General features: G+C 38.8%; 1 protein-coding gene across 2 annotated transcripts in view; it reads left to right on the forward strand.

Moving 5' to 3' along the window:
- MCF2L2 (MCF.2 cell line derived transforming sequence-like 2) overlaps positions 1 to 19,210 on the forward strand; it is a 163,797-nt gene that overhangs the window by 53,222 nt on the left and 91,365 nt on the right. For both annotated transcript variants that reach the window (XM_074834159.1, XM_074834160.1), the window contains exons 9-15: positions 805 to 919; positions 1,594 to 1,713; positions 3,017 to 3,208; positions 4,023 to 4,214; positions 4,601 to 4,778; positions 14,742 to 14,845; positions 18,210 to 18,298. In XM_074834159.1, coding sequence (XP_074690260.1) covers positions 805 to 919; positions 1,594 to 1,713; positions 3,017 to 3,208; positions 4,023 to 4,214; positions 4,601 to 4,778; positions 14,742 to 14,845; positions 18,210 to 18,298 — 990 coding nt within the window. The remainder of the gene's footprint in view (positions 1 to 804; positions 920 to 1,593; positions 1,714 to 3,016; positions 3,209 to 4,022; positions 4,215 to 4,600; positions 4,779 to 14,741; positions 14,846 to 18,209; positions 18,299 to 19,210) is intronic.

Here is a 19,210-nt window from a genome sequence, read left to right on the forward strand (position 1 = left end):
GTGTTTGCCCCAATAACTTGATGATTCCAGCACTCACTGGGCTTGTAGAACATCAGACCTGGTCCTCTGCCTGATCAAAGAGTGCCCATCTATTGAAATATAGGATATTCAGAAAAGACTTTATTTTCTTTTTTTTTCCCAGTTCAAAGTGTTCTACTTTGTAATACAATTAATAGATCATTGAGAGACTCTGACGATGACTCACTAGTCTGGTGTCAGACATTTTAGTCAAGATGTATGACACCTTGATACTAATTTCTTTGCAAATAAATGTTTCATCATTTACACAAAGTGAAACAATGTCCATGGGAGGCACTATGAGCTCCTCATCTATTGTTTTTAATGAACTGGGAAAAATTATTCAGCCCTTCCCTATTTCTGATGGGTGAAGAAAAGGAACAAGTTGTAGAGTTCTGCTTTAAGCATTCCTTAAAATAATAATTGCATCATATTCAAACTGCATTAGCCTGGGATGAATTATCTTTGAAGAACTGGGTGGAAGCTAGGGAGAGACAGCTGCCTTTGTCTGTCAGCGCATGGAACAGCTCTGTGTTCCTGTTGCAGGTCAGGAGGCAGGACTACAACTGCCTCAGTGAATCCATGTAGTTGTCACTCATCAGTCACACTCCTGCCTGGCCCACTGCAAATTTTATTCTCTTTTGCTTAAGGGAAAGTTGACATGGAGCCTTCTTACATAGGCTCGCCACCATTTCCCTACTCTGCTTTCTGCCATCAATTACTGTAACTTAAAAGAAATTAACTATAGGTAATAAGTAAGTTATTTTCATTCTAATTTCTTAACAGGTTGTTGGCTCAGTTGGATGAAACAGAAAAGGCTTTTGATCAATTTTGGACCAAGCATCACTTAAAACTAGAACAATGCCTGCAGCTTCGACACTTTGAACATGATTTTAGAGAGGTATTTCATTTGTTCAATCTGTCTAGCCTTCTCTGGTAAATAAGGTCAAACTTTACCCATACCTAGAGTACACTGGCAATCCAAAAAGGAGGTTGGGAGGGAAGCCCTTCATTATGAAATAGGAAATTGTTATTCAGAAATTAAATTCTTGACAGCTATCGGATATCTTACAACTTTTGAATAAGGCAGAGTGAGGCAAATGCCAGCCTGTTAGGCCAAAATGTGAAGCACCTACTTCCTGATAAATCATTTTGTATCTACGTGTGATGTTATTAATTATCACTTCTTCTGTGACAGTAAGTTTCCAATCCCACCAGAGTCAATGGAATAAATTCAGAAAGCCCAACTGTCAGCCCAGAGGCTGAAGTAATACACATTCCGGACTAATATAGACTCTGGAGTTACAGATCTTCGCAACCATGTGGGCCTGAATAGTGAGAAGCAGGGCAACTCTTTGAAGAATAGTTGATTGTTGCCTTATTCCTTGGCTTTTCCATTTTGGAATGAGCTGAAAGACTAAACTTGAGATGCAGACTCTTCTAAAAGATGTAGGTGAATGTTCAGAAGCCATAGTTTGTTATAATTTTATGAGTATCTTGTGATGGGGGTTTGGGTGGGGTTTTTTTGTTTTTTTCTTTTGTTGTTGCTGTTTTATGTTTGTTGTTGTTTATTAGGTAAAACTGACATTGGATAATCTCATGGAAGCACAAGCAGGTTTTGCTGACATTGGAGACAGCGTGACTCGAGTGGAGCACCTCCTAAGGGAACAGAAACAACTGGAAGAGAAAGGACAGGTTTGCACTCAATATAGTATTCTAGCTGCTATAGACATGATCTAGACACTTCCCTGTCACTGTCCTTACATCACACTTGCTCTTTTCTCATGAGTCATTTTAAATTGCAAAACTCAGATCCTAATTTCCAGAAGCCAGGGCTGTTCAGACCCAGTAGTTCCAGTTCATTACTTGGAAAGCTAGAATCCAGTTCAAAAATCTGTATTTCAAACCAGGAAAGTTAGGTCCATCCTTGGAACCTGAAAAACTCAGAATACTTAGCAAGTTACTTTGGCCAGATAACTTTTTAAGACCATTCTATTCAAACTCATAGCAGTTTGAGGAACACCCATACCTCCAATAAACATCTTTGTTTTCCAGATATTTGGACTTGGTAATTCCATCAGCTGGTCAGCTGTGATATACATCACATTTAGTACTATTAGAAAGCGTTGAACAAACAAGTAAGTTGAATCAGAGGAAGATGAACATGAACAAATGGAAAAGCTGATGATATCTTTAAGAATAGAATTAAGATTTAGAAATACTGTGATATTTGCACAGTCCTTCTGCAGAAGCCTAAAGGAATAAAAGTTATAGTAGCATGCATTTTCCTTCCATTGTCCACATCACACATAAGGTAGTGATGTGTGCTCTGTTCCTGTTAGCCACCTCTAACTTCATCCCATTGTGACTAAGCTTATGAATTGTACTCAGTAGGATCCCAAGAGTTTTCCATAATATATCTTGGAATCAAAATAAACTAATGCATTATAAACCTGGCAATTAGTGAGTGAAAAAAATACAGGTTTTTTTGATTATTGGGAACTTTGCAGGGGAAAAAAACTTGTAAAATGAACGTCCTCAGTATGTGAGAAAGAAGGCGGCATACGCTCACGGAATCATAATTACCACAGAATGATTAAGGATAGAAGACACCTCTGGAGGTCATCTTGTTCAACACCCCTGCTCAAGCAGGGCCACCTAGAGCAGGTTGTCCAGGAGGACAGGTTGTCCAAATAGCTTTTTAATATCTTCAAGGAGGGAGACTCCACAACCTCTCTGGGCAACCTGTTCCAGTGCTTGGTCATCCTCACAGTAAAAAATTGTTTCCTGATGTTCAGATGGAACCTCTTGTGTTTCAATATACTCACTGACAACAAAGTTGGTCTTCAATGTAAATATAAAGTAAGACATATCAGCTAGATTAATATCCCAAACCTTTTACTTCCAGGCTACAGCAGGGATTACAGAGATGGATTGTCTTTATTATGCGTGTCATTTTAAGATCTAACTTTGGATTTTTTTCTCATTAATTTTACAGGAACCTTTGGAGAAGGCCCAGTCTCTAGCTCTCCATGGAGAACAGCTCATCCAAAACAACCATTATGCAGTTGACTCCATTAGACCAAAGTGTGTTGAACTCAGGCGTATTTGTGATGACTTCACTAATGAGACCAAGAAAAAGTATGATATTTTGGGAAAGTCTCTTGAGCTGCATAAGCAGTTAGATAAGGTGAGTTAACCTTCTCAGATAACAGCCCTGGTCATGTTCTACTGAAAATTAATGTTTTTATAAGCTCGGGTAATTTGGATGAAGAGAAGAAGTATTTACTCTTTTTTTTTCTCCATTTCATTCAGAAACTGTTACTATAAAAATTGGAGCAGTAGCTTCCCATAATTATGGTCTTAACATGATGAAAAGTAGGAAATAAAACTAAGAAAAAATTGCCCTAGGCCTAAATTTGAAATGAAAACCAAATGTATTCCAGTGCTTAAAAATGAACAGTTTACTGCTTGCTCAGTTGTTTTCAGTTCCTCTGATCTAGCTACAATAGGAAGCTCAATGCTTTAAGAATGTCTGCATGCTATTCCAGACTCATCTGAAACAGGAATTACCAAAATTTTACCGTAAAAACCTGCGTATTTTTAACTGAGTTTTATAGGCCTAAGAGGTTTTGGAGCATTTTGATATGGTTCAAGTATTTGTTTTGGTTTCTAGATTATTGTGTGACTGAACAACCGAAATGAGGTAGTACAGCGGACAGATTTTGTTTGCAGCAACCACAGTAGCACTTTTCCTCTTTGCTTGGAATATTATTATTGTACATGTTACTGGACCATCTAGGCCATGAGAGCTAAACTTGCTATTGTTCTATATATCTAGGTAGAGTGACTTGAGGCCAGGAACTGTTGGGTGCTACAAAGTAACATTCATTCCCTTTAGTGACATGTTAAGGCAAATCCATATTTCATGGAGCAAAAGCAACACTTCACAACATGGACTGTCAGTGATGATGGAGTCCTTCTTGCCCCATTTTTCTTTAAAGGCAAGCCAATGGTGTGAAGCTGGAATCTACCTCTTAGCTTCCCAAGCTGTGGACAAGTGCCAGTCACAAGAGGGAGCTGAAACTGCACTCGTTGAAATTGAGAAGTTCCTGGTAACAGCTAAGGAACACCAGCTCTCTAACCCGAAGGAGTTCTACAATCAGTTTGACATGATCCTCACCCCTGAAATAAAGGTAAAACCCCTCAAATGTGCATGCAGTCACTTAGAATTTCAAAATTACAAATTACCTTGTACATGAGAGTGTACTGGGCTATATGTTTGAGTCTGCTCAAATATGCCTCTTGCCCTACACCAAAAGGGCACAGAGGTGAGCACTTGGGGCAGTAAGTTTTACTCAGATGAGTAGTCATGGAACACATACGTGATTTTCTTCAGAGTAGTGCTAGAAAGACTGCATGAGTCACCATGTCTTACTTGGTGAGTGCATGGGCTGGGTTGCCTTAATTGCAGCACACTATGATCTTCAGCTCTAGTCTGAGTCTGGGTAACAGAAGTCCTTTTTTAACTTGCTCAGTCCGGCACTAACAACCATCTGTTGTTTGACTTTTCTTTGCTTAGGCCAATGCCCAAAGAATTCTACAAAAACTAGAAGATGTACAAGAAATGTTTGACAAGAGGCAAGTAAGTCTGAAGAAGCTGGCAGCCAAACAGACCCGGCCAGTACAACCTGTTGCCCCACATCCTGAATCTTCCCCAAAGCGAGCATCACCAAAGATTACCAGACCAGCAGGAGTAGGTAGGCCATGAACAGCTGCTTTCAGATACACACCTATGTTTTGTCCACACGGTCATGTGTAATTTTTGTTATCAGAATGAAGACTTGCATTGTTCAGTGTCAGCCTTGTAGGCCCAGCTGTTAAAAATGAACATGAAATATCTGTCACTGCAAGCATACAAACAAGGGTGAATCAAAAAAATTTGGGCTTCCCTTCCTAGGTCTAATCTACAGAGTACATTTCTATACTGTTTCTCAGTATGTCTTACGTGGCTAATTCTTGAACACCCAAACCAGGCTAGTTACTGCAAGCGTGCAAAGTAAGCGTGAGAACCTCTTTCACATTGCATATACTGTAATATGAATGTTTGAATTTAAAGGGTCACAATTCTTCGAGTTTCAATCAGATCCTTGCAAAGGCTAAGTGTTCATTAGCGACACTGACTCATTTGTGCAATTTTTGTTTTTTCCCTCTATATAACTGTTTATTCACTTTCTAGTGTTGTACTCTACTAACTATAAAAGTTGAACATTGCTTCTGTTTGGAATTTACTGAAAGGTCCTGATTTGAGGTTAGCATGTGCCTTTAACCAAGATAGGTATTTTCTGATAAAAGAACATGGGTGAAGCTAATTTGAAACGGCGCATCTTGGAGACCAGCTACCCTGTACTTGGTGGCAGGAAGGGGTTGTCCCTTTACAGCAGAGATGCTTGTAAGAAATTTAAAAATGGAACCTTAGGGCTTTTTAAAAGGGGAAGCTTTAGCAAAAAGGCTTGAAAAAAACTGATTTGCATGAAGCGCATACAGTAAACTTTGTTTTCTCAACGGGAAGATTAGGATGGCCAGTAGCCTGACCGTTTTGCTTTCTAGGCATACTATCACAAGGTCACACAAATGTCCCTGTTGTTGTTCTCCACTGCTCCCCAACACTCATCCTTTCTTACCATGGAAGATCATCTTCTTCCAGTTACCATGTTGGTTTGACATCTGTACTTTTTTCCCCCAAACCATGCTAGCAGTGTTCTTAACAATACAGTTGCAACCTCAATTTTCAGCTTCACTATTGGCTTAAGGCAAGCTGAGACCACAATGCCTTTGAAGAGGTCCTGGTCTGCTCTGCTACCCACACATCCTCCAGCCAATGTATTCTCCTCCTGCACTGTTGTTGGCAGTCAATTAGCTGTATGAGTTGTGATTTAACTTGACAACTCAATGAACTGACTGCAAAAATGTAGTAGTTAGTTTTCCATTGCGCGAGTTACAAAAATGCAGGGAGCTTTGGAGATCACATAGCACCATCACCTGCTCAAAGCACCACTAACTTCAAAGTTGATCAGATTGTTCACTACATGGCCACTAGTGCTGAAGCAAAGGAAGTTGTGGAAAAATGGGGTTATGGGGTCAGTGGGTCAGAGCTAGTTAGTCCCTGTTAGTGGTACTACAGTTTTAGAATGGCTTTCACCTATTGTGAAACTCCAGGCTAAGTGTGTCTTGCATTTCTGTTTATGCATGCAGTCTGTGTTTCTTGAACTTCTTTCTTGTCATTTTAGAGCACTTGCAGATTTTTTTAATTAAACTTTTGGTATAGATAGAACCTTAAGGAATAGTATATAAATGACAATGCTTTAAGTTTTGATTCTTGTTCGTACAGCCAATCCAATACTGTCAGCTTTTTCACAGAAAATCATGAGATGCTCCCTTGCTCTGACCCTTGCATTGCAGTTCCATGTTACACAACACAGGATAACTGTGTGATAAGGATTAGCCTCTGATGTCCTGTTGCAAATTAATAAGTGGATGAAATTTATTTTAAAATGTTACTCTAGTTGTTCTGTGAGGAGATGCAAAGCGCAACCCAGTCCTGTTCAGACGACAAGAAGCAGACTGTATCATCTTACTCAGATTCTGTGTGCCTGAATATGATTGACCTAAAGTACCTCTGTACAAAGAAACAGAAGTCCCTGACTATCTACAGCTTATTCTGGGGCTTAAAACCAGTTACTTTAACTGCCCTGAACAGTACATGTATATTTACATATACTGTGTAATGGCATCCTTTGGGTATTATCATACTGTCCACTACAAAGAGTTATACTTCGAATTTCCGGAGTGCCCTTTCCCTCAGACTGCCAAAGCACTTGGCAAGTACTGTTAAGTATTTTAACTTCTTTTTTTCAGAAAGAAAACCAAAGCACAGATAAACTGTGATTCACCAAGGGGTTTCACAGTCTGAGTCTGAAATGTGGCTGAGACTAAAGAGGGGGATACTGAGTCCTATTCCAAGCCTTGAAAATGAGGCTGTGAAATTCTGCTCATCTTGAAGCTACCCTCTTTTGGACCTTCCTCTGCCCTTTCTTCTCGTTGACAGGATCAGTCAGTATCAGCATTTATGTTTGGGGAGAATTTATTGAGCACCATCTTGGAAAAATGAGAGAGGCTAAAAGAGCACCTTCTTGAAACAGATACTGTAACTCATTGTTATTTGTTACCCAGGACACACCTGAATATTTCTGAAAGCTTGCAAAATAGAATATGGCAGCAGGGAAAAACCATGTTCCTAGTCTGTGTAAAATACAAAGGCAGACAAAGGCAATAAAATGTGGTAAACAGAAGACCAGAAAGAAAGGCTTTTGTTCCCAGGCAGCAAATGTAACAATACCATGGCAGCATTGCAATAGTTGTCTGTGAAAGGAAAAAAGTTACGTTTGTTCCAGAATACATTTTGTTTTTACTTGCTGACTATTCATTTCCCTAACAAGGAGTGGTAGGGAAAATTCAATCTAATTCAGGGTGCTAATGGAAAAATCTTAACAGATGTGAAGGGTCAGGCATGAAATCCTCCTGTGAGACTCTTCATTTTACATGGACATGCACATAGGTGCATACAGGCAGAGAGCTGACACCATGTATGAGAGAAAGGGCAGATTTCTATCAGGGAAACACCTGTGACAGTTCCTTATGTCTATGTCCTTATGGTCTCTGGTAACTCTTGGCAAAGTTTTAGCTTAGTGAAGTGCCAGAAAGGCAACTCAGAGCTGCACTGTAACTCTACCTCACCCAGTGCTTTTCTGTGGGTCTGGAAATTCTGAAACAAAATTTTAAATTCATACCATTTTTGCTGGAAGCTTTTGGTTTCACAAATGAACTTGTAAATTTTGCAGGGACAGGCCTGTTCAGCATTGAAAAACTAGTACTGGAATTATGATGCTCAAAAGTCTATGCCAGCTGGACTTGGTGCACATTTTAGCTGTGGAAATCTGTTTAGATATTATTCACAGATCAACTCAGAAAAGGCAGAAAACTCTCTGCTGTCCCTTTTATAATAAATGCATTGAAAATACTTAAGTAGTGTATATATAACACTTTATTTCAAGGAGAACTCTGTTTACTCCCAGTGGAAGCTGCTTGAATACTGCTAATGGCTAAACTTGTCCCTGTATATGTTGGGAGGAAAGAAGTGGCACTTAATGGGGAAATTCCTTTGCTCTAGTTCACTTCTGAGGGCATCATTTTTGATGATTTGACTACATATTTGTGGTCTGCGTTTCTGTACAAAACTCCTTAGCTGGAGTGAACTGGGATAGGTCCACAAAGTCAAACCGTGCGGGCTAGCATTGCCTATAGGCTGTCAGGCACACAGGGCTAAGCCACAGAACTGTGAAGGATAATATAAACTATTAGAGATGACTGTAGTTAGCATTTCTCTATTTTAATTTGCTTGTAATTCTCCCAAACTCTGGCTCTTTGAAATGAAACTTTCCCAAAGGCTATCTTCTTCAGCCTGACACTTTCTTGGAAAATTTCAGTTAAAAATGATTTGGCCATCTCAGTGAACAAGGCTAGGAAAATTGTCTTGCTTTAGTTACCTTCGTGGCAAGAGCTTCAACAGGACAGTACAAAAGAGTTTTGTCCCTTTCTAAAGTGTCCAGATTTGGCAGAATTATAAACACTTGGGGAAAAAAAAAAAATCTCAGTACATACACGTTCATTATGTATGAACTTGCTACAGTTTGGCTCCTACAGTCTCATTTTCTTTGTTGTCAGCAAAAATCTTCGGAACCCTGAGACAAAATATGTTCCTTATTCCCTGCACTGTTTGTTTCCTTGCAGTATGATCTGGCAGCAGCTTAAGCCCTTCTTAATGCAGGGCTGTCACTGTCTCCCCTTCTCCTCTCCTCTTTGCCCTGCACAGCAGTTTGTTTGTGACTGCTTTCCCTCAGTACTTATGGTCCCATAACTAGTGGGAACAAAGGAGGGAACTGTCACTGTGGGGGGTTTTTTTGTTTTGTTTTGGCTAGTTCAGCTCATCATCATCCAATCCCATGAACAGCAATGCTGCCAAAAAGGGAGACAGAAGCCTGTGGCCAGAGGTTGGGAGGAAAGGGAGAACTGTACCAGTTGGGTTTTCTGGAGTCACCCCTGAAACTGTGACTACTTACTGCTGCTTTTACTCCTGCTGACATGGGAAAGAGAAGCTGGTGCTGTAGGTGTAAAGGTTTCAACCCTGTTAAAAACCCATATGGCTGTTAATGTGATTCAATTTAGTGCAGTTTGGGGGGATTTGTTTTTAATAACTTGTGCAACTGTATGAAGACATCTACATTGAAAGAGCAGTGGAAGACTGAAATCAGAACTACTGGGCAGGGCATGTGCTCTTGAACGTGTGAAGTGGCATATAATACTCGGTAACCTGAAAATTCAGTTCTAAAAATGTCAAGTTGGTCTCCCAAAGTAGTGTATTCTCTTTTGATCTTTATCTATGGAACTCAGAGATCTCAGTGTGGTTGATAACAGCCTGTTACCTCAGAGAAGTGTTGTGAAAACAGCTCAGTAAATATTTATGAAGCACTTGAATTGTAAAAACGACCATTAGCAAAACCATAATTATTTTCAGAGCAGGGATTGAAATAGCATATGGATAGTAAGGCTCTGGGCCCCCACCGAGAAATACAGATAAATCAGTATAATGAATAGCTGCTCATGAATTAAGTGGTTTTGATTCCATGCACTGAATGAGGCAAGGACTCTTAGAGGGGTGGACCAAGATGCCTCAGCAGCAAAGGGGCAAAATAGGGTTGCACATGTAACTTTGCTTCTGGCATCTCCTGTCTTCTAAATACTATAACATACTCACCTAGGGATTTCTTTGTGTGCAACATAAATGTGAAATACAGGAGCAGAGATATCAAAATTTCTGTGAGCTCATTAAGCAAATAACATGTTTAACAGCACATTGCACATACAAAATCCATGACTCGCCCTACAAGCATCTTAGAAGGCCAACTTGGAACATGAAATTCATATGGGGGAACACAGCTGGAGCCTTTTCAGTTCTTTAAATACTAAAACTTAAACTGGTTCCATCTCAGTTAAATGTGTACGACTGCTCATTGGATCCATTCCAGCGTTCCTCACAGTCACTAATGCGTAACACTCACTAACTAGTAACATCTGGATAGAGGATAAAAGAAGAATGTCTTGCAAAAGTCTGGGGATGTGTGCAGGAGATGTGAGGCTGCAGAGAGATTAGCTGACTCAGAAAAGATGATGCATATGATTTTCATTAATGGTTTTGGGAAACCACCAGTTTCTATAGTTCAAGATACTTCTATAAACAAAGTAGAGAAAAGGAAAAGATGCTTTCAATTTTGTGGCAGTAGGGCTGCTATCACACTTGGGCAAGTCTGAGGAAACCAAGCAGTGTGTCTGTAGAATAATATTCCACATACAACGGCCTTGCTTTATGCTTCTTATACAGGCAGATTTTCAGGGGGCTTGACGGCAATTTTGCTAGAGCAAAGTAGTATAAATTATGTTGCCTAAGAATGGAAAATACTTTCTGTATTAAGCCATGAAATGATAAACCTTAGACGCTTAGCTGTTTCTTTAGCTGCCTAAGCATGCTGTTTTGTCATCACTGGCATTTAAAACAACTATTAAGTCATTAATTATCTTCAAATTCGTGTTCCTGTGGGACAGCATGAGCTGCAAGCCCCAATAAACAGTTTAGCAGACTAGTTTCCATGCCTGTTCTTGCCAAAGGACTGTGATTCTGCTGTAGGTGATTAGTGAGAACACACAGACTCTTCCACAGAAAACAGGTAGGGAAGGATGTGGTTGAGAAATTCATACAAGACCTGAAGATAAAGCATGGTAGTTATTTGAGGGGGGCTTTGAATGTCTTACAAGTGCTGCATAACCCTCGACTACAGAGTCTGTGTCTCTTGCTAGCTAATGAGTTACATTTACTCTAGCAGGAGCAAACTTGAGGCCAGTTATCCAAGTGGACTAATCCACCTGTCTCTGAGCACCTGGGAGTTGCACACAGTTTTGGTTGTGCCTCATTGTGTGATGAAGCCCCCCCCCCCCCCCCATGAGATGAACACCTGACAGATGGTACTTGTACCCTGCCACACAGGAGCGGGATGGGGAAATGGGTGAAACCACAGCCTTTCCTCACAAGCAGCACAGCAAGTTGTCCTCACTGAATTTATTTCAGTCCTGGAGTGCTGGAGAGACTGCAAAGCAACATTGAACACAGGAGTCTGTCTCCTTTCCTGGCAGCTTTAGGGACAGTACAGCCCACATTGCCATTTGCTGTAGGCTAGGTATTAAAACAGTAATTCCATATTTATCATAAAAAACTAAGCAGTACTAAAGCCCCATAGGAAAAGCACAGTGGTGCTCCAGGTGAATGCAAGTGATAGACCCAAACCCTGCTCTACTGTAAATATTCTTGAAATAAAATGTTTACCTCTGCATACAATGCCCTTTAACAATATTTGCTTTAAAAGGAGCATCAAGCAATTTAAAATATTAATGAGTTCAAAAGGAAATCTTCATTACTCATTATCCAGGGGAGTACTGTGAAACAACAGGATGAAAACAACCTTGAAACCATTGAGACCTTAGATTGTTTATGGATAGGTATAGTTTTCCTTTGTTCCTGTGCCTTTGTTCTTTCAGTAGGCAGCTGAACACTGTTAGTTTCAGCTTCCTCAGCGGTACAGTCCAGTAACGACCTTGAAACAGCCAACTGTACTGAATTTTATACGGGAGTTTCCCTTATAAAATATTTCCAGTTCCACAGTAATTAGTGCAATAATAATTGGCAGGTATTTGGGCTGTTTCTTTCCAAATTGCTCCACAAACTACTTAAATGTAGTGTGACATGCAGCAGTCTCTGAATATGGGGCAGTCAATAATTCAAAAATAGTCTGGAACATAACCGAAAACAGATTGCTTCCTCTTTTCAATTCATTTCAGGGTCAGATTGGAAGGGGAAAGTTTGCTGTGTCAATCTGAAACAAATTCACCCCTAAAATATAAGCAGTTAGATTTGACTGCTTTCTTATCTTGTATCTGCCTCCTTCTTTCTGAGACAGGTCATACAGATGAAGCCAGAGACTAAGCTAGTAAACTGACCTGAGCAATTTGCTGCTAGATGAAGGAGCATCTGCACTTGGGCTTTTTGTGAATGTGTCACCTTTCACTTAAACTATCCAGTGCTCTCTTTCCTGGATCACCTGGAGCTGTCTGAGTTTGTAAGCTGTGATCCAGACATCAAAGTCATAACTGTTTTAGTTTTCAGCCAGGATTTTCATACCAATATCAACCGTACCTTCAAGCCAGAAAGTTTTCTGATTAATGAATAGGTCAAACAACTTGGTATTGCTGACTACGCTGTTCTAAGTAAAAGTTCTCATGTTACCTGTAAGTTACCTGCTTTGCTTCCATTCCTTTTAATAACATATCCAGTAGATATAAAACTTGGGGATTAGCTTTGTAGAGCAATCCAATGGACTGAACTCAGATTTAGATAGCGCAACTGGACACTGGCAGCATATCTAGGGTACTCAGGAGTGCCTGGTAAGTGTGCGGGGAAGAGTATGAAACAATGTCTTGGCTTCCTTTAATTGAATCAGAATTTTTGTAATCAAGTCTTATTTTTTTTAATGCTGATTTGACAAGTTAAAAATAATATATAGCTGTGAGAAACTGCAGGAAAGAATATTGTTCAGTGTGATCACAGCTGGCATCATGTCAAGATGGTGGTAGATGAGAATTTAAAGCTAAATAGAATCTTCAGGATGCATTACAATGGAAAAGAGTGAATTTGTTGATGTCTGTAACCTCTTTACTCAGGGATTCATGGGGAAAAACATAAAAGAGCCTGTTTGAAAATTCATAAAATAGGTGATAAAGGTTGGTATTCTGGTTTTACCAATGGTAGAAATCATCGCCTCTGTAGATTTAGAAAGGTATGAAAAACTTTGACTTAAATAGCTTGTATTTGCTGCATCTTGCCTTTTTTTTCCCCTTGGTTTCAAAATGTCAGTACACCACTTTTGGGGTGAGAGAACAATTACTACTTCATGGAGAGCTTTCTTGGAGATGGGAAAAAGACATCTGTTGAAAGTAGTACTCAAAACCAAAACAAATCCCCTGCTGTATATTCTGAAAGAGTGTGATGGAAGAACCAAATAGTCTCGACATTTGCATTTCAGCTCAGTCCTGGGAACCACAAGAATCTTCTACCCGTTGATTATAGCTGCTGGTGGTTGCCAGACTTTGCTGTTCCATTGAAGAAACTTTCTAATATGGAGTTATTGTGAGAAAATAATAGGCATGAAATGGACATTGCCAAGTCCTTGTGTCATTCAGCATGGAATAAAAACAGGAAGATTTAGGAAAGAGTTGGAGAGAAGCTGCTTTAATTAATTCTCTTTCCAGCTGCATGATAAGGCAGTTGAAAAGACACAGGGTCGAAGTGTCAGCTTATGTTATTACTGTCTATGAAACTGATACACTCTTTTTAATACCATATAAATTTGGGGTGTTTCTATGCTTTTTTTTTTTTTTTAATGACAAGGGCATTGGAAAATCTGTCAATATCCTCCCCATTCAAAGATGTCTGCATCTTTTTTATTACATCCCTCAGCTTCTCCCACAGAAGAAGAAAAAGTTATTACTGACAACCAAGAGTCTCAACACATCAAAACATTAAACTTGGTGAAACCATTTTAAACAGAACATTTGAAACTTGAAAACACCAGCTTTTATTTTTGGAAAAGTTCTTGTTCAATTAGAAAATTTTCCCAGAATAAAACCAAAAAGGACCTAATCTCAGAATTACAACAGTTTTGTTCTCTGTTGCCTGACCCAGATTCTTTCATCATTTTATCTAGTATTCATATTTGTTTTTACCATGACATGCATGGTTGCCTATATCAATTCAGCAGCTAAGAAAAAGGAGAGCACTGTTTGTCTCGTACTTATATAACATACACTGTGAACTCATTATCAATTTAAAACAAAGATCCAAGCTGTAACAATGAGATGATTTTACACTCAAGCCAAATGTATGACTCCCCTTCTTACAGTTCATTCTAAACCTTTTGTTTGGACAGCAGTCTCAGGATAAGTGGTTAAATTGCTAAGGATGATTTTCTAGTAGCATCGGAGAGCTCATGGTCAACTGTGGTTTACAGAGCCTGCAAGGCCCAACAAACCTGATACACAGAGCATATCCTGAAATAATTGAAATGTATGTCATTACACACATGGTGATGAAACCTTATAATCTGATATTAACAAACCATTACCAGAACCAAAATTTCCTTTCTTTCAGAACCCACACACATAACACCACCTGAGCTGAAAACCTATGCACATGAAAATTACCCAACTGTTGATACAGCTGGCTAACATTTACCTCTGCTACCCTAAAGATGTTTGCCAGGGAGGAAGCCAAACCAAATTACTCCTTACAGCATGGAGCCATAAGTGCCAATTCAAGACACAGTGGAGCACCAAACAACATAGCCCATCCCCTTCACCGCTCCAGCCACAATTCAGTTCTCTAAGCCACATCTCAGTTACCACTGATGTGACAGGAACTTTGCTCATTACTGTTATTAGGAAGTAGGATTTCAACTTTTAGCACACATTTTCTAATGTTAGATTCTTTTTGACTCCTTCAGCTACCAACAGGCGGTCCACAGAAATTTCTTGTCCTCCAAAGTCCATTTCTGAAGTAGAGTTATCAAAAAAGAAAAACATTAAGAAGACTAAAGGTGGAATTAAGGTAGGAGTATCTGTGTTTTGGGGCCATCCCATACTGTGAGAGAACTCAAGACAATATAAATATGGGTTTACATATTTATACTTGTAAACGTTAAATTTTTTAAGCTAACTCTAAGCAATTTTTTTTGTTACACTTCATGTTGCAGTTTGAAAGTTACTCAGATGACAGTGTTAAGAAAGATTTATGCTTCACGTGCATGGAAAACCAAGTTACACTAAAGTAGAAATCATTTTCAAAGGACAAAAGGGAAAATGTGGAGGGAATGTCCAACAATAATACATTAAAGTGCATCCAAAATGCCCGTCCTTCCTTATAGCATATGAACTCTTTTGTTTCTAAAACTAGAATCTTATTCCAGCTCATCTGAAGTTAAGATGTGTTATGTTCACTATTTTACAAAGTTATATGGTTTTTCTCATTTAAATATTTTCTAAGGGTAGTTTCTACGTAAAGGAGGAAAGACTAGACATTTAATACTTAAAAATCAACCAACCAACCAAAAAAATAAAGAAAAATTCCACTGTTACCTGTTGCTGCATGGGCAAGTAATGTTCAGAGAAATGTATTTTGCTTTTGCATCTCTATGATGAGATTTGTTGCATTATTGTTTCTGCAGCAAGATTCTGTTTAGGGCTCTTTGACCATCCTTATCCTTTCTTCCCTATTGCCAAGCCTGGCAGCATTTAAAAGCCCAGCCCTTACCACAGAGTCTTTTGTTTCAGCTGTAGAAACTGACTGGGATAACAAGCTCTCAAGACAGGCTTTTGGCCTTCCTTGAGTATTTTAAGACTGGAAACAGGAGGATCCAGAAACTTCATTCATCTGCAATTCCTGTAACTAAGATGAAGTGCAGCTACAACCTGAAACTTTTAATTTGCCCAGGCTAGCTGAAATAGCTGCTTTCAGAGACCAGACTGCTTTTTTTTCCTGTCAAATTCAAGTAATGCCTCATTTGGCTTTAAAATGTTTGGGTTTAGACCATGTAAAATATCCCTGTGAAAGAGACAGGAGTACCACCACTTAAGTTGTGTTCTGAAGGGTCTGTGCACAAATGTTTCGTAACTTTGTCAGCACCCCCTTTAGTTACAATTCTACCAAAAATAAGAAAAATCAAAACATACAGTGCCATTTGCCCCCAATCTTTTAAATAACATCCCTTTGCCATAATTCTCTTGCATGTTCCCTGCATTAAGATTCATAATATTAGCTCTTTAGGACAGCATTAGAATGGTAAAAAACCCCCACAAGTTATGTTTTGAGAAAGAAAAAAATGAGAGGGCCCTGACTGTGTTGAGGGAAATATTACAACTAATATTCAGAAAAGAATAGCAAAGGAAGTTCAGTAGTGTGGGAGAGGTATTATCTTGATTTGGCTGCCTCATGGAAGTGTGAGGAAAACAGCAAGTAGCCTATTTCACACTGTTCAGCACTTTGGGGGCAGAAAAGGAGGAAGGGAATAAGTACATCTCTGGGGGAAAGAAATACCGCAACCTAAATTAGGTTATTTACCAGAGAAAGGAGATGACACACTAGCCCTTGGAGTTGCGATTGTTAACTTTTTCATAGTTCATTAGTTATTTTAAAGGTGATATTTAAAGGTGAGCTCTATATGAGAACATAGCCAATAACATAGATCAAATTTTATGATGAAAGTTCTTTGGGTCTTTTCCAGTTTAGTCCATTATTATTGGAAGTATTTTTAAAAGAAGCATTTTGGACTTTCTGATTTTTAATGAGTAATTCACAGAATGAAACTCTTACATTAGCACTTCTTACACCAGTAACAGCCACACATGGATGCGCTACTTTGGCCTAAATCCTGTTTAATCCTGTTAGTACATAAATTCCACACAGATCAGAACTAGTTGTTTTGGGGTTTTGTTTGTTTTGTTTTTTTCTGGGGGAGATGGGAATAGTTAGGGGGGAGAAGGGGAGGAATAGTGTTACCCTGAGGCACGGAAAACTAAAAATGCATCGTGTCTACCTGGCACAACTCTATTATTTAATTTTAACTTTTCATATAATGCAAGCTACTTCAACCCAACTCTTCTGCTATCCATACCCCTGACTTCCTCATACATTTGACCTTTATTTCCCTAATGCTGAAAAACAAAAATTAAATTCAGTCCGTTTTCTGAAATGGCCAAAACAGCCTATAACTTCAGCAATAAACACAGAATAAAATCTAGTTATCAGAAGGAACATACAGCTGGTCTCACCTTTGTCTAATTTCACAGAAAGTCACTTTGGAATTATTCTCATCAGCAATGCAGGTAATCAGTTGCATTTCTCTCACATAGTTAGGTATATGCAACAACGTGGTATAGGCTTTATAATCCATTCATTCATTTTTAAATCTACTTTCCAAGACTACAGTGCAAATTATCTCTCACTCTCCTTCCCTCCCACTGTTGCTATAAAGTTTATTTGTATTTTATTTGTTCTGATAATAGTTCAAGTGAGGATAGTTTATTAATGGAGTCCACCATCATCACCAACCAGCTAAATAATTTAGCTATACAGCATATAAGACAGGCCACTGCTTTTTCTTTTCCCCAGAATCAGCCCTTAAAAACTAAAGTTATCAAGAACTTAAAAGACTCTACCAGAGTTTAGATATTGACTGGGATTAACTGCAGACTCAGCAGCTGAGTTGTTTTACTGAATTTGAAGGGATTGCCTTTGAGTAAGCCCAAATAGTGCTTGATACTTTCAAGGCTGCAGGCAAAAAGGAGTAAAAGCCTGCTTAGAACTTGCCTGGAGCACACTTGAAGTGATCCAACTCTGCAAGACTGGACAAGGAAGTAGGTTAATATTATCAAAATATTACAAAAAGCCCCAGTCCATTTCAACCTGGGGACAGCCCTTGCGCATATACTGTTCTCAGTAATTGAGGGTATGCGCTGTCTTACATATAGTGTTACTAGTGCAAAGACACTTCTCAGAGGCACAAGATGGATTCCCTAGACTTCTCCATATGGCACTGTACAAAGAACTCTGAAAATGTTAAGTTTTTGGGTTGGCTTCAGGCAGGAAACAAACAAACAAACAATCAAAAAATTGTATTTCAGAGTCTAAGGAACAGACTGTTATGCCTGTAATTATCTACATAAGGAGCTAATTCACCTTCTATGGTAAAAGATCATGAAGACTACCTGGAGTCAAGAATGCCTCCCATGCCAATACTGAGCAAATGCATTCTTGATTTACAACCTGCATATATAGAATTCAATTATTTTAACTTGCCCAGTGATTTACTAGTCTAGGGAGGATCTGGTTTTTATTCTTTTAAAGAGTTAAAATTCTCTAAATAAGAGCATCAGCAATTAAGTATTTTCACTTTTAATGTGTCCTTTTTATTCAGATTGAAGTGATGCATGAAGCTAGTCAAGGAGGATCTAGCAGAGTCCTGGTGATGAGTGAAAGTGATGAGAACTTGTCAACGAGGAGGAGGTAAGGCTGCACGCATGAGCCAGTGCAATTTTTTTGTTCTTAGAATGTAAATAACTGCATTTATAGTACATTCTCTGAAGTTTGCTAAGATTAATAAATAGATATAATCAAGTCACTGAAATGCTCATAGCCATGCATTTACACACACTATCTGCTGGAAAAGCAAGCAAGATGGATCTTTTTGTTTGGGGGCTTGCAGGTTGGGTTTTTTTGCAATTTTTTTTCTTAGCATTAATTACATGATATAAGAAAATAAGTGATTAGAACAGGCCTTGCATGTATTTACAAAAAAGCAGTATTAAAGATCATCTCATTGTGTTCAGGATATTTGTATTTGACTATATGCCTCTGAGAAGATTCTGGTTTTTTAAGCGCAATAATCCTTTCTCCCTTTCTGCAAAGTCTTGAGAAAGAGATTAATGAGGTACTCTAAAACACCAAATACTTAAGTTATTTAGTTTAACAAAAAGTACCAAGCAAACCCAGTTTAACTTAGTTGAACTGCACTGTTTCTAGACCAAAGGGAGCAATTAAAAAAAGCAAAACAAAACAAAAAACCCACAACAAAACCCACCCTGAAACAAGCCAAGCCCCACAATCCTGACTTCATTTCCTTTGTTCTCCTCTTCAGTGTGATTTAGATAAATTATACTTATGTTACGCCTTTATCTCAGAGGTATACATTGAAGTAACTAGATGCAAAAGAGTACATTCTAAACATGCTAGCTTGATATTATGCTAGAGAAATTGGAGACATACAAAAATGCAACTTATTAGTATTTGGATTTAATTATACCCTATGAAAATACTATGACTGGTTCCATCAGCTAGTTTTCAAGTTGCTAAGTGTGATCTGAAATAGAACTTCTTTAGATAGATATACATCTCTTGAGGAATGATTGCCTAAAGGGA

The sequence above is a fragment of the Strix aluco genome, chromosome 9 (genome assembly GCF_031877795.1).
Source record: "Strix aluco isolate bStrAlu1 chromosome 9, bStrAlu1.hap1, whole genome shotgun sequence".
Classification (NCBI taxonomy): domain Eukaryota; kingdom Metazoa; phylum Chordata; class Aves; order Strigiformes; family Strigidae; genus Strix; species Strix aluco.